The sequence below is a fragment of the Lycium barbarum genome, chromosome 7 (genome assembly GCF_019175385.1).
Source record: "Lycium barbarum isolate Lr01 chromosome 7, ASM1917538v2, whole genome shotgun sequence".
Classification (NCBI taxonomy): domain Eukaryota; kingdom Viridiplantae; phylum Streptophyta; class Magnoliopsida; order Solanales; family Solanaceae; genus Lycium; species Lycium barbarum.
Genome location: NC_083343.1, coordinates 134,555,536 through 134,570,571, shown reverse-complemented (window position 1 = coordinate 134,570,571; position 15,036 = coordinate 134,555,536). Strand labels below are relative to the sequence as shown.

Sequence of the window (15,036 nt, the reverse complement as noted above, 5' to 3'; positions counted from 1 at the left end):
ATTCCCCTAATTAGACTGCTAGAGACTGAATTCATCACCCATGGCAACACAATGGCATTAATCCTTTCCCATCTATCCCCCATAGTTACAGGAAACTTTTCTTTTCCATTAACACCATTCACCATCCCTAGTTTATTACGACCTAGCAAAGCAATACGCATAGATCTGTACCAAGCAGTGTAGTTTTCGATACCTGTGAGTTGAAATGATATGAGGTTGATTCCACTCACATCTGCAGGGGATAAGAAAAGAGGATGATCATAGTCAATCTTAGTTGTGCCATTGCCGCCATTGCTTGTTTCAACACCGTTAATCCTTTGATTAGTATCAAGATTTCCAGTCATGTTGATGTTGATCAGATTTATCAAGATTCACAGACTTTATCCGAGTTTGCAGAGTTAGAAATTGAGAATAGCGTATAGAAATTGAGAATAACGATTGGGGAATTTCAGAAATTTGAGAATGAAAAATAAACTAGGAATTCTAGTTTCAAAAGCTCTGATACCATGTAATTGTGGAAGAATTATTGGGTATTAATCCCTAAAAGAAAGAAAGATATACAGATGAGAGAAGAGAAGATAATCCTTTCATTATTCAAGGAAAAAACGAATGAACACAAACTGTTTGTTATCTTCACCTTTATACTCCTAACTAACTAATGACACTTTAACTAACTAACTAACTGTAATTTGGACTTCCTAACAATAATTGTGAAAAGACTCTTTTGCCCCTTTACTTATGTGACGCCTTTCTTTACAGTATTGCATTGTTAAATTCATCATTACATAATGATGAAAAGTCATATTTATGTAATGACTGATTGGTGTTATCGCGTCGTCACCTTATTTTTTTCTCATTTTATTATTTCGTAATTTTATTTTATTATTTATCCTACATTTTTATGGCAACTCTATCCCGCACCCTACTTTTTGTGGGCTTCTTTTTTAAATCACTGATATGTGAGATTATGTACGATGAAAACGATCCAAACGTTGTGTGTATACGGTAAAAACCGAATGTATGCAAGACCGGTGAAACCGGGGATCGGGGATAAGAAGAGACAAGCATGGGTACCGAGTCTTTCCTTCGGACTGGTGGAATTGCACCAGCTGCGGTTGATCTGAAAAAAGTGAAGCAAATCTGTTTGGTCCGGTATCTCCGGACCAAACTCTGCATCACAGCCAGCCCGGTTTCTCCATGACCGAGTTGACCGTTAGTCTGATTTCTCCATGACCAAGTTGATCGTGGCCGTTAGTCCGTTTTCACCATGACCGAGTTGACCGTGGCCGTTAGTCCGGTTAATCAGTTACAAAATGGCCACGCGTCAAGATCGTTCTGTCACATTGTACCGACAACCGTACGGGTGTCAGACCGTACGGCCCAACCTTATCCTTTTAGGGTTTTCTTTATTCTAAAAGGACTTTATGTTGTATGCAAGGCCCATAAGGCAAAACTATAAATACGGGGCATTTCCCTACTTTTAAGGGTTGGCTTCTTAAGATCTAGAATATTGTAATAGCAAAAAATACATTAAAGCATTGTCTTTCCTTCTCTTCGGTCCGAATCTGTGGAGTTGTAATCCTTTCAATATCATATTAGCTCTAATCATCAACGTTTACATCTTAGCTCAAGTTGTTGATAAATATATATTCATATACATATTCTTATCTTTACACACGAATTCTTATACGTTCATATTAGCCCAAAATAGATTAAAATTTACCCACATATTCTACACCTCACTCACAAATTCGATGGATTACCTAAATTCGGGATAAACATTGTGTTAATCAAAACAATACAATATGATACGCCGTACAATATAATACGATGTATTATGAAACAATGTATAATAAAAACCAACCAAACAAAGTGTTAGGCTGGATTCGATACCAATATTGGGTAGTGGGAAAACGAAAAGGTTAGCCAGGTATTAAAAAAAAAATGGAGTAAGAAAAAAGTGAAAATAGATATATAGGGTTCTAGTTTGGCAACGTTTGCCCTAATAGTAAACCTCCCTCCAATCAATCTTTTTACTCTCTCACCGCCGTCTCTCTCTCAGGTATATCATCTCTTATGTATATTATATAGTCGCATATATTCTAGTTGAAATTGATCTTCCAGGTCGTCTCTTTAGTTGTATTCCTATTTCGTCTTTGTTTGGTGTTGTGGGTTTGCTGAAAAAACATTGGGGTGGATCTGCCACATGCTATGCTGTTTCAAGACTGCTCTTTCTGCAATTATTATTGATATGTTGCAACTACTTACCAATTTGACATTGATTTTTTTTTTTTTTTTTTGCTCTGAGCCCTTAGATTTAGTCCTGAGTTATTGTGAGAGATCTTTTGCTATGTTGGAGTTATTTCAGTAAAATAAAAATAAAAATGGAAGCATCAAAAAACTATCTTTATGATTAAGGACCAAAAACAAATCTTTCTTTTCTAAATTACAGCACAGTAGTATTCATACTTTATGGGGATTTGAACAACGGGATGACACCCAGACTTTATGACCATTTCTTCTTCCTATTTTGCTTCTTTATTTGTATTTCCAAAACTCCATTTCTATGCTTTATTCAACTTTACTTTTTCAATAGAATAGTGCCTGCGGTGGTCTTCTTTATAGTAAAATTGGCCCTTTTATTACTTTTCCTCCTTTTTAGTTGAAAAATGCATTATGGGGTTGGGATGATACGACTACCCTAGTCCCTTGCAACTATGACTGCTGAGATGTCAGCAAATTATCAAGTATTCATATTGGCTGATCGTTTCTTCACATTATCGATTATTCAGTCAATGGTGTGGTGTGTCAGTCCGACTACTCGCGGTCTGCTATATGATTCCTCTATATTCATTCTGTTCTATCCGGGCCAATCACATTCCAATACTGAATTACCTTCCCTAAACGCAAATGCTTTATCTGTGGATTTTTTTGGGATAGATGATGAACGGCTATACCATTTGATTTTTGATATACTGGTATTATATCGTGTGTTGTTCTTTTAGTTTGTGTTTTTCCAACTTAATTATATTTGGAACCCATAATTAGGAAGAAAATGCTTCGTCTCCCTCTTGTTCTTGTTCAAGTAGAGCGATACTGGCTATTCATATGCCTATGGTAGCATGTTATAATGAAAGGTTGGGGCATACATGCTTCTCAGGAACAAAGCTTCTTTTCCCTGATTATGCTGTGTTTTTTTTTTTTAAAAAAAAAATCAAACTGAGTATGTTTTGATTGCTATTATTTTTGTCTGTATATTAGTCTTCTCATTCTATGAACTTATGATAGATCTCGACGAAGTTGGTGCAAATGAGGGGAAGAAGTTACAGCCCATCACCCCCAAGGGGTTATGGAAGGAGAGGAAGGAGCCCAAGCCCCAGGGGGGGTCGCTATGGTGGTGGTGGTGGTCGTAGCAGAGATGATCCAACTACTCTATTAGTGCGCAATCTTCGCCATGACTGTCGGTATGCATTTTGTCAACATTTTATTCTCAGATCACACGAGGCTCATTTTCTTTTAGCTTAACCCATTAAGCTGTTTTTCCTTTGTGGACAAGTGATTGATTACATGTTTGTAGTGGATACAATGTCCACTAAATTAGAAAACATGCATAGGATTATTGTTTTGAGGCCACAATGTGGGGCCGAAATAAGATTGAAGAATGTTAATCGTATGAAATCTATCCTCTCTTTGGAGCCATCTGTAGAAGCTACTTACCTTCTTCTTGTCTTTCTGAGTAGGAGCTAAAATCGGTCGTAATACACAGTTATAATTCCTACGACTAATTCAGTTACATTATGTTAGGTTTAGGTGTTCCATGAATTTATGCATGTAGCTTGGCGTGTCATTTACTTTGCTGCTTGTGTGCAGGCCAGAAGACCTCAAAAAACCATTTGGGCAAATTGGTCCTGTCAAAGATATTTACTTGCCGAGAGACTATTACACTCGGTGAGCTTGTTTTGCATTGTATTTATCTACACAGTTCTCCTGCCTCCTTAAAAGAAGACAACGAAAGGAAGGAAGAGAGAATGAACATTGAGGGAGTTATTACTTTCATACATATCATATCTTAGATACTTTGTCCTATACAGTCCAATATATGCCCTATCATCTTCCGGAACTAGATATTTTATTTTTTAGTTTTTGATAGTCAGTTCATTACATCATTTTTTTTTAATTTTTATTTTCAAGTTTGACAGAAATCTTTGCTGGTGTTTGCCTACTTTTTGTTTTATATTGGGTTCTGTTGTTTACTCTTTGTTATGTCATGTTGGGTAACACTTTATTAAAATTGTTGAGATGTAGCAGTGATACTAAAGAGTTTTGGAGCTTTCAATCAAGTAGTAAGAGTTCTGTTGACACTTTCAAGTAGTAAGAGAGCTCTTGACAATCAATCGAGTAGTAAGAGTTCAAGGTGATGTTAATGGTAGTGAAGATTGGAAGGAATATGGATATCAATAGAATGTGAAGATTTCAAGATTTCACGTCTTGAAGAATTTCAAGTCATCTTTAAACTGATACACGCAAGGTCAGCAGCCATGTGCTTGCTTCTGTGATTATCAAGACGTTCCGATTTATGGGGATTATTTAGTTTTGTTGTTTTCGGGCTGTTTGGAAATATTGGAAGTCTTTAGGCAAGTCTCTTCTTACTGCACACTTTTTTCTCTTAGAAGCTAATTTGATTTTGGCTCCAAATATATTGGTTTTAATTCTAATTGTTGGGGTAAGTTTACCCGTCAGAGTTGCCTTACAATTCTGAAGCTTAAATTTGCTCGCTGTCGTATTCTAACTAGGATATTCAAACAGCCCTCGAGTTCTGTAGATTGGATTAACACCCACTTGCTGAAGCATACTGTAATTTAACGTTGTCTAACACATTTTCTTGTGTTCCCTCTACTCTTGCTTGTCCTTTCTCTTTTACTTCACAGTGAACCACGTGGCTTTGGATTTATCCAATATCTGGATCCTGCTGATGCAGCAGAAGCTAAGTATCAGATGGATGGTCAGGTTTTCCAAGGTCGGCAACTTACGGTAGTTTTTGCTGAGGAGAACAGGAAAAAGCCCCAAGAAATGAGAGCTAGGGAGCGTGGAAGGTATCTTTGTAATATTTCTCATTCGTGAATTCTCCATTTATCTGTGTCTGCTTGAACAGTAGTTTCATGTGGTTTAGTACCAAAGTTTGGTTTGTGAATTATCATCTCAAAGGATGAATTTGTTTGTGTTTTGGATGTTTTCTTTTAGCCAGTCGTTTCTGTTGCTCTTTCAAATTCTTGGACAATAGAGTTGTAAAGTCTCTGTTACATTTTACTGTATTCTTCTCGCTATTAAGTCCTTGTTTTTGCAAATCATGAATTGTAACGAAGATTGATGTTAAGTTTTCCAGATGGCTGGTTTGAGAGTCATGAATGTATATTTTTGTTCTATTTTAGTGCCTATAAGGATTGTCATATTTGTTCTTTCTTGAGATGTTAACACTATAATGTTTCATCTTGTAGTGGTAGGGGTAGCCGCAATTATGATCGAAGAGGTACTCCCCCTAGGTACCATAACTCTCCTCGGTATTCACGATCTCCACCTCCCCGCGGCCGTGATTACTACTCTCCACCTAAGAGAAGGCAATACTCAAGGTATGCTAAGTCTTCTGATACTTATTAGACACAAATGTGATATAATTGAAATTTTGTGGGGATTGATGGAAAATGAACGCTTTAAGATCATTCTGAATGACAGCGACTAGGTCTTGGAGTCCCTTGGTTTAGTAATTTGGTCCAAATGTAGTTGCTCCCTCTTTATGCCCTGGTGGTGAACTAACTCTGATTCGCAATATATCTCCTGTTGCAGGTCTGTTTCGCCTGAAGAGAAAAGATACAGTCGTGAGAGATCATATTCTCCTCGTGGGGGTCAGGGGAGGTCATACTCACAATCCCCTCCAAGGGAGCAATCTCCACCCAATGGGTCAAGAAGCCGCAGTCAAAGTCCAGTCAGGGAGCATTCTCCACCATATAATGGGCCAAGGAGTCCAGTTGGGGCAAGATCTCCGGTGAGAGCACGTTCTCCAGTTAGGAGTCACAGCAGGAGGCGGAGCCCTAGCCATAGCAGGAGCCCTGATGCTGTTCATTATTCCAGGAATCCTGACCGCGACGTGTCCCCGAGGCACTGAACTGTTCTTTTGGAGATGAATGGTGTAGTTTGAAGAACATGATTTGATTTTCTGTTCGTTAATTAGTTTTCTCATGGGATTCAGCAATTGCCAGTAGTGACGATCCATATGGATCGTTTTCTCAACTTGCTTCTTTTGCTTGTTTGTACTTTATTAGTACTCATGGATTGGATAACATTGTGGAGTTGCTCTTTCTTCATGTGTGTGGCAGTTGACTAATGTTCGTTAGACGGCTTATTGTGAGACTGCGTGTATTGCTATTGTTGCCTCTCTTCACTTCGATCATGCGCTTACAATCTGTGTTTGGTTTGACCAAACATTTCACCCCTAATTTATTCTTGGTTAACTCGTTTTTTCAGATTAGTTTAATGAATTCCGATATGCATCTATTTATTTAATTTGTTTTCTTTTTATGAGCTTTGTGGATAATATTTTATTTTGAAAGCTCACATTATGGATATATTAAAGGGGTCAAATTCATCAACGCCTTTTAAACTTGCCAGTAGATTTCATGTAGGCATCAAGTAGGGGTGTCAAATTTGGCTAAAAAAGTGATGGCTCGCTCAATCCGCCAAAAATTTTATGGGTTGAGTTTAAGATAATTTCATATTGGGTTGATTTTAGCCCAATTCAATATAACTCATTTTAAAGTGATTTTCAACATAGCTCAATACTAGTTTAATTTTAGTCCATTTTTAAGATTTACTTAAATTTGGGTTTATTGTTTGAGATTTACTTTTTTTTTTTTATTTTTTTTTATTTTTATGTATACACTTTTCTTGTATCATGTACCTTATAAGTTTGGGAAATATTTTTCACGAAATTATGTTTAATATAAAGGGAAATGTTTTTCACAAAAAATGTTTTTCTCGAAAATATTTAACACGGAAAATATTTTCCTCAAAAATATTTTTCACGAAAAATCCGCGAAAATATTTTTTAAGAAAAATGTTTTTCTAGAAAATAGACTTTTCAAAAAAACTGGGTCAAGTTGGGCGGGTCATGACCCAACTTATTGTTAGCCCAATTCAGCCTACTCATTTCAGCCTAAGTAACTTTAGGGCCAATATTAGCCCAACCCATTTATTAATTCAGTCCATTTTAATTGGGCCAATTTCAGCTCAATCCGCCTATTTGACACCTCTAGCATCAAGTATGGCCTCTTTCAATTGCGTAATTAAACACTTGATAATGTGTTCCTAAATTGTATTTTACGAAAATAAGTTAATTACTCCTATATTTATGCACGTCAGTATCAATTGAAATATGCATGACGTTTTATGTGTATAATATCAATTGAGCTTTATGTATACACATCAGCATATTAACTTCACAGCTTATTGAGTTTTATTATGTTTTACGGCTTATTGAGTTTTATGTATACACATCAGTATCAATTGAAATATGCATGACGTTTTATGGATTATTGAGTTTTATTGATTTGTGTAATGAATGCTTAAAAACAGATATAATTTTTTTTCTTTTTTAGTGTAGTGTCGAATAAAAATACTTTATTAGAGGTTTAGGTGCTCGTTGGAATATATGACATTTGATGATCTAAACTAACCCCCGATTTAGCATAGCCACGTTTCTCCATTTAAAATCACATGCTCCAACTAACTTTTACGTACACCTACCTACCCGCTTTTTCTATCTAGGTGCCAAATCCTCTACCTATTAACAGTAAAATAAAAATATTAAGGTTAACCTGAAGTTACACTAATAAAAATTTAAGCACAGGCAGCACCTATATTTGGAAACTATTCCAAATTACAAGTCATAAAATGAAAGGGAATAAGCATTATCACTAATATATGGATAATATAAACAACGGAAAATAATTTTTTGGACTAATAGCACCATGAAAATAATTGCTTTGCCACATCACCTTTTATAAGTGTGTGTAACTGATTTATTGGAATAAATATAGGATGTTTTCCATAGTGACATCTGAAAGTGTCGAATGAAATGGCGTTAAACAAAAAGAGTAAAATATTTTGTCTGTAAAGTAGATACAGTTTGAGAAAGTCAGGTGAAAGAACATTTAAAGTGAGAGGGGTAAAGACATATGACAGTCGCGTAGCTATCTGCATATTTGTCCATTGCTTTCTAGTGAGAGATGGGAAAGAAGAGCATAAGTGAAGTTGGGTTGGATGATTTAGTAAGAGCAGGATTAGGAGAGGAGGAAGCAAAATGGTTGATGGGAGAGGTGAAAGCAGCAATAGCTAAAGTGGGTTTGGATGGAAAGGATGTATGGCGTGAGATCACTGCAGCTCGGAAATTGCTGAAACCAACACACCCACATGGCCTGCATCAGCTGCTTTACTACTCTGTTTACCATAACTATGATAATGGACCTCCTCTCTATTGGTTCCCTTCTCTGTAATCTCTCTCTCTCTCTCTCTATCATGTATATATATTTTTTCCTTTATGGGTTTTCACGGAATGCTAAAGCAGACCATCTTTTCATTAAAAATTGGATCTTTTTCATGATCTATGATTGTTGAGTTCGTGGTAGCTAATTTCTTGGACTAACAGCTATTAATTGTTCTCTCTCTGTTGTTTTCATTTTGACAAAATATAGAGTGATGCCTGCATGTGAGATTTTTAGTTCAAAACGGAGCTGAATGTATGTTGAAGATCCATATACCCAATTCTAACTAGTTTGGAATTGAGACTAGTTGTTATTCTACCTGCATGTAGAATGTTTGTGAAGATGACATAGGTTTACTCTCCCTCCTTCTCTCTTTATATATGTTTTCCTCTATGGATGCTAGAGCAGACGATCTTTTTGATGGTCTATGATTATTGAGTTTGTGGTAGCTAATTTATTGAGTTAGTGCACTGGGGTGCCTTTTTTTTTTTGGTAGCTAATTTCTTGGACTAAGAGCTGTAAATTGTTCTCTTTCTGTTGTCGTCATTTTGATTTCATTGGCAAAATTTATAGTGATGCCTGCATGTGAGGTATTTAGTTGAAACGACTCAAAAATGGAGCTGAATATATGTTGAGGATACATATATCCAATTCCAACTAGTTTGGAATTGAGACTTGTTGTGATTGTACCTGCATGTAGAATATTGTGAAGATGACATAGTCAAATTGACTCTCGAGAAGCAAAAGTGCCACATAAATTGGGAGGGATGGAGTATATTTTACACATAATTTTAGCAATGGCACACTTGAGTATACTTTACACATAATTTTAGACACTTTTTGTTACTGAAAACTTTTACATTGTTGTTTGAAAGTGTTTATAGTTAGGAAAACTTCGTTTTTAGAGTTGCGTATTAGTTAAATCTCACCTGAACCTTCTTACCCTTGGTCAGCTAATTAACCGCTCTCTCAATGCAGGAAAGAATCTCGACGCACAAATTTGGGCCGCATAATGGAAACTCATTGTCCGAAGCTTTTAGGAGTATCATACAAGGATCCGATCTCAAGTTTTAAAGAATTTCAGAGGTTTTCTGTTCAGCATCCTGAGGCATGTTCTTGTTTCAGTATTGACTTTGAATTTCTGGTTGCTGAGTGTGATTCCACATTCTATTCTTACTTGGAGCTTATAATTTGGATTTTTTTTTTCAGATTTACTGGTCAATTGTATTAAAGGAACTTCCAATTCACTTTTTGGAAACCCCTAGATGCATACTGGATACATCTGACAAATCAAAACATGGAGGAAACTGGCTTCCTGGTTCAGTTCTGAATATAGCCGAGAGTTGTGTGCGTTCGAGCGATTACTGTAACAGGCAGGATGATAGTGTGGCCATTGTATGGAGGGCAGAAGGGAATGATGATAAAGAAGTTAATTGCATCACATTGAAACAGCTGAGAGAACAAGTAATGTAGGCTCCCGCTCCGCATTTAATATCTGTTCATTCTGTTCATATTTGGTTGAATGAAGTTCGTGTTCTCTAACTGATCCTGGTGAAAGTAAAGCCATTTGCTGATTAAATTGTTGTTGTGATTCATCTCACTATACTGTTGTCTTGCAAATGATCATGAGTTGTCTTTTCGTATACGTAACTTGCCTTTAAACACCCCCTTCATTCTCCCTTCTTGTCATAATCACTCTTTTCATAATTGAGAAGACATTACTCATCGCCTCTTCCACAGGATGGTGGCAAATGCACTAGATAACATGTTCTCAAAGGGAGATGCGATTGCCATTGACATGCCAATGACTGCCACATCAGTTGTTATATACTTGGCCATTGTTCTTGCTGGATTTGTTGTAGTATCAATTGCTGATAGCTTTGCTGCACAGGAAATTGCAGTCCGTTTACGAGTGTCTAATGCTAAGGCTGTATTTACACAGGTACTTTGGTTTTCTAGTGAACATATACGGGGACACATTTCCCGAATATTTTCTGCATTGCAGTGTTAATAATACGAATCCACCAAGAGATGGTTTTGGTCTACCTATAAAACAACCAGTCCTAGATATCTTTAACTAGATTGGCCTTTTCCATATATTTGTCTTTTTCCTCTGGGCTGCAATCTCTAAAATTCTTCCTTAACTAGTTTTCAAGGACATGATATTTATCTTTATCTCTATATCATGTCAGGTCAGTAATCCCCTAAATGTTTGTTAATGGCTTACATCCCCGGTGTGATTATTCCCTTTTAGGTAATGATCAATCAGAGAATATTACGGGATTTGAAGTGTTGCAGGACATACGAATAAGAAATAGCTGCCTTCCAATTTATGTCATACAAAGAGACATTCAAATTTAGAGGACCTTATTTTGATTGTATATTCACCTTTATTGTCTATGAGTCTGTTCTAGGGTGAATTAATATTGTAATTAACAACCAATAAAGAAAAGTAAATATTGTATAGCTGATGACGTTAATCTTAATATCAGCAGAGCTACATTTAAATTGTGTATGATTATTTCTAACATCAAAGCTTTATGCAAATTTAGGATTCCATAGTGAGAGGAGGCCGAAGATTCCCCTTGTATAGGTAAGTGACTAATGTTATCTTCCTCCCAACCAAAAATTACACGTTCTTCACCACGCAAGAAGAGAACAAAAAGGAAAAAAGAAGACAAAAACACCAAGATACTGTCAGTCAAAAGTTCCAACGAAAAAGTAAATTTAAATAAGGAGCAAAATAAAAAGAAGGATTGATGTATCATTTCCCCTTAGCGAAAGAAATATATTTCCTCTTGAACTATGGCAGAGACATAATTCTTTCATGAACATAGTGAATACATGGTTCATGCTCTCTAACTCTTGCAGTCGAGTTAAAGAAGCTGCTCCACTTAAAGCTATTGTAATCCCTGCAATTGGGGAGGATTTACAAGTTCAATTAAGGAACCAGGATCTATCATGGAAGGATTTTCTTGCCAGTGTCAATCATCTTCCCAGGTAATCTAATGAATTTTTTCTCCAACAACATTTATGGTGAATATGTTCCCCAATTGATAAATTCTGGTACTAGTCTGTATGACCCTGACAATAGTTTAAAATCAGTGAATCTATCATGGCAATATATAGCACTTTTAGTGGCAATCCACGATTATGCTCAATTTGGTCTTTTATTCCCATTCTCATCCATTCTCCAAGGATTTATAAAGAATTGCTGGGACTATCGAATTATTTTCTCTTGCTGTAAAAATTTAAGCTTTGATAATATTTTCTTCTTTGGCAGGCCAAATTATTATTTTCCAGTTTATCTATCCATAGACTCTGTTACCAACATACTATTTTCATCAGGAACCACCGGTAAATTATCCTTGCTGAGACTACCTAATGTATTTTTGGCTGTGGCATCTTGTGCAACTTGTTGATTCTGTTGTTCTTTTTGCCTTCGTCAGGAGATCCAAAAGCAATACCTTGGACTCACCTGTCTCCCATCCGATGTGCTTCTGATTCATGGACTCATCTTGATATTCAAGCTGGAGATGTTTTTTGCTATCCCACAAACTTGGGATGGGTGATGGGACCCGTTCTAATCTACTCCTGCTTTCTAGCTGGTGCAACTCTAGCTCTCTATCACGGATCTCCTCTAGACCATGGTTTTGGGAAATTTGTGCAGGTGACCTCCTATGTGTAGAGAAACTTTTATCTTCATGTTCATTTTAGGTGTCTAAGAGACCTATACAAAAATCTTTATCTTTTGCAGCCGAACTTGCGTTTCTAAATTTTATTTATTCTCTCTACCCTCCATGTGTTAGTAGAATGCAGGAGTTACTGTCTTGGGGACTGTTCCTAGCTTAGTGAAGACTTGGAAAAGTACTGGGTGTATGGAAGGCCTCGATTGGACAAAGATAAGGTACTCCTTGAGTTCAAGTACTGAAGATAAGGCCAATTTGTCAGTGGGAAAATCTAACATGAAAGCATCTGCAGGACGTTTGCTAGTACTGGAGAAGCCTCTAATGTTGATGATGACCTTTGGCTTTCTTCAAGGGTGTACTATAAACCCATTATTGAATGCTGTGGAGGCACAGAGCTAGCGTCATCTTACATTATGGGAAATCTTCTTCAACCACAAGCTTTTGGAGCATTTAGCTCTGCAACAATGTCCACAGGTTTTGTCATCTTAGATGAAGATGGGCGCCCTTATGTAAGAGAGCTTTCTACAGCATTTTAAATATCTTCAGTTTATTGAGAACTCATGTGTTTTTTGAATCATTTGTCATTTTAATTCCTGGATGTTCTATTCATAAATGAGAAAAAAAAATTTCATGTGAAATGTTAAAGCATAGATTTTGGCTTTAATAAAAGTTGATATTTAACCTGTTTCCAGCCAGATGATCAAGCTTGTGTTGGTGAAGTTGGCTTGTTTCCTACCTCTATGGGAGCTAGTGATAGATTGCTGAATGTTGATCATGAGAAAGTGTACTTCAAGGGAATGCCAATATACAAAGATATGGTAAGCACATGTCGTAGAAAAGTAGTGGCACATGTCGTAGAAAAGTAGTGTTCTTTGTTGGGTTTTCCCTACAACTCTTAGCATTTTACTATTGAACTATGTGAAATTGAATTTTGGATTACCTGGAGACTGCCTCAATCTTTACTTCCTAGCTTCGGATATGGAATTTAAGCTAATAAGGTTCCTTTCTAGAGAATGAAACTGTTTGATCAACTAGTTCTGACTGTTAGCTCTCAAATTGATAAATTCCTTGTCCAAAAACTAATCCCCCACCCCCACCAAAAAAAAAAAAAAAAAAAAAAGGAAGAAGAAGAAGAAGAAGAAGAAGAAGAAGAAGAAGAAGAAAAAATAATGTCTTTGTGCTACTTTTTTTGCTTCTTCTTCTGCTGATTTTGGACGACCAAGTTCTTCGGCTAGATAATAGGGTATGATCATTGACTGTAGATTCCGGATGATAGACTCAAAACTCAAGCCTTTTTTTTGGGGATACTGCTGGGTAGCTATTAAGTAACTGGATTGCTGCCATTGCTTCTATAATTAATGCTGCGGTTTTATTTCCAGCAACTAAGGAGACATGGTGATATCCTAAAGCGAACTGTTGGAGGTTATATTGTTGTTCATGGCAGAGCCGATGACACCATGAATCTTGGAGGTATAAAGGTACTATTATCAGTCCACCACTATCAATCCAAGTTTTCTAGTCTGTGTGCTTATATTCTACTGATATTCCTTTCCACTCGTAGATATTCAAGCTAGTGGCGAGATAATATAAAGTTGATATAATTTCATATGCACTTGAAGATCAGAACACAACACAAATTTCTATCTCTGTCCATGTGTTTGAATTTATTAGATAGCTGAAACATTTATGGTGTGCGCTTATTGATTCTGGCATCAATACTCAAATCGAATTTTTTTCTCTCTGCAGACAAGTTCGATAGAAATTGAGCGTGTATGTGATCGGGCTGATGAGAGTGTCCTGGAAACTGCTGCAGTCAGTGCTGCCCCGCCAAATGGTGGCCCAGAACAGCTAGCTATATTTGTGGTTCTCAAGGAGGGGATAATTATTTCATCAGACACACTGAAGAAAAGATTCTCAAGAGCCATTCAAAGCAATCTTAATCCTTTATTCAAGGTTTGTACCTCTTCAAGGTTTAAGCACATAAGGTTACATTCAATTAGAGATGATAAACAATTTGTCAGTTAGGAAAGAAAGATATACAAACAATCACTTCTTGTCTAAGTAAACAGACCTCAAAAATTTATAAGATAATATGTACAGTATGGAGATATAAGCACTTTCCTTTTTTATCGTTATTAGGTGAGCTCCGTGAAGATAGTTCCAATGTTCCCTCGAACAGCTTCAAATAAGTTGTTGAGGAGAGTTCTTAGGGACCAGTGGAAGCAAGATCTTCAGAGACAAAGTAAACTTTAGCTAAAACCTCAAGTCTTGGTATGTCATCTGTAATATGCTTATATACATATATGCAAAAAAGGATCAGGGCAAGCAAGAAGATACGATGTTGGCATTATTTTGTCCCATGTAATATAATACTACTATGCTAGTGACATATTATCCCACTGTGTTTTTTTTTTACCCTTTCTTTTTCGAACTTCTTTGATATGCTTTTACTTGAGCTGAGGGTCTATCGGAAACAACCTCTCTACCTCTCAAGGTAGGGGTAAGGTCTGTGTACACTCTACCCTCCTCAGACTCCACTTGTGGGATTACACTAGGTATGTTGTTGTTGCAGCTAGTGTCATATCATGTTAGCTCATGTCGTGGGGCTTTTTTTTTTTTGGGTTCATAATTATGTATCTGTATCTGTATGCTTACTTTAGGAGTCCGGAGCCTAAAGGGTATAAAAATACACGGTATAAACCAAAAGGGGATGACCAAAAATTTATATACCAAAACGGGTATAACGTGGATCCACATTATACCCCAATTTTTTCTTCATCTGTCAGAGATTCACCGAATTTTTTTTTAAAAAA

The 15,036-nt window shown here is 36.6% G+C and overlaps 2 protein-coding genes across 3 annotated transcripts; both read left to right on the top strand.

The window, feature by feature from the left end:
* The first annotated feature begins 1,902 nt into the window (after positions 1 to 1,902).
* Positions 1,903 to 6,403, top strand: LOC132604634 (serine/arginine-rich SC35-like splicing factor SCL30A). The gene is made up of 6 exons (XM_060318228.1): positions 1,903 to 2,062; positions 3,289 to 3,464; positions 3,871 to 3,948; positions 4,929 to 5,093; positions 5,496 to 5,627; positions 5,842 to 6,403. The coding sequence occupies exons 2-6, from the start codon at positions 3,310 to 3,312 to the stop codon at positions 6,158 to 6,160; spliced, it is 849 nt and encodes a 282-aa protein (XP_060174211.1). The 5' UTR covers positions 1,903 to 2,062; positions 3,289 to 3,309; the 3' UTR covers positions 6,161 to 6,403.
* Positions 6,404 to 7,867: 1,464 nt separating this feature from the next.
* Positions 7,868 to 14,629, top strand: LOC132604633 (probable CoA ligase CCL12). Of its 2 annotated transcripts, XM_060318226.1 has the most exons (14): positions 7,868 to 8,542; positions 9,513 to 9,642; positions 9,744 to 10,003; positions 10,275 to 10,476; positions 11,087 to 11,127; positions 11,406 to 11,534; positions 11,818 to 11,891; positions 11,984 to 12,204; positions 12,347 to 12,441; positions 12,516 to 12,732; positions 12,916 to 13,041; positions 13,603 to 13,701; positions 13,970 to 14,176; positions 14,363 to 14,629. In XM_060318226.1, exons 1-14 carry the CDS (start codon positions 8,280 to 8,282, stop codon positions 14,474 to 14,476), a joined length of 2,178 nt encoding a protein of 725 aa, XP_060174209.1. In that variant the 5' UTR covers positions 7,868 to 8,279; the 3' UTR covers positions 14,477 to 14,629. The 2 variants fall into 2 exon arrangements, with proteins under 2 accessions (XP_060174209.1, XP_060174210.1); XM_060318227.1 differs by lacking the exons at positions 7,868 to 8,542; positions 9,513 to 9,642 and having other exon boundaries at positions 9,860 to 9,998.
* Positions 14,630 to 15,036: the final 407 nt, after the last annotated feature.

Excerpts from the sequence above, each read along its gene's own strand:
- LOC132604633 (XM_060318226.1), top strand. The coding sequence starts at position 8,280 with ATGGGAAAGAAGAGCATAAGTGAAGTTGGGTTGGATGATTTAGTAAGA. Across the intron at positions 8,543-9,512 it reads CTCTATTGGTTCCCTTCTCT|GAAAGAATCTCGACGCACAA; the intron begins GTAATCTCTCTC and ends CTCTCAATGCAG. Across the intron at positions 11,892-11,983 it reads ATTTTCATCAGGAACCACCG|GAGATCCAAAAGCAATACCT; the intron begins GTAAATTATCCT and ends TGCCTTCGTCAG.
- LOC132604634 (XM_060318228.1), top strand. The coding sequence starts at position 3,310 with ATGAGGGGAAGAAGTTACAGCCCATCACCCCCAAGGGGTTATGGAAGG. Across the intron at positions 3,465-3,870 it reads AATCTTCGCCATGACTGTCG|GCCAGAAGACCTCAAAAAAC; the intron begins GTATGCATTTTG and ends GCTTGTGTGCAG. Across the intron at positions 5,628-5,841 it reads AAGAGAAGGCAATACTCAAG|GTCTGTTTCGCCTGAAGAGA; the intron begins GTATGCTAAGTC and ends CTCCTGTTGCAG.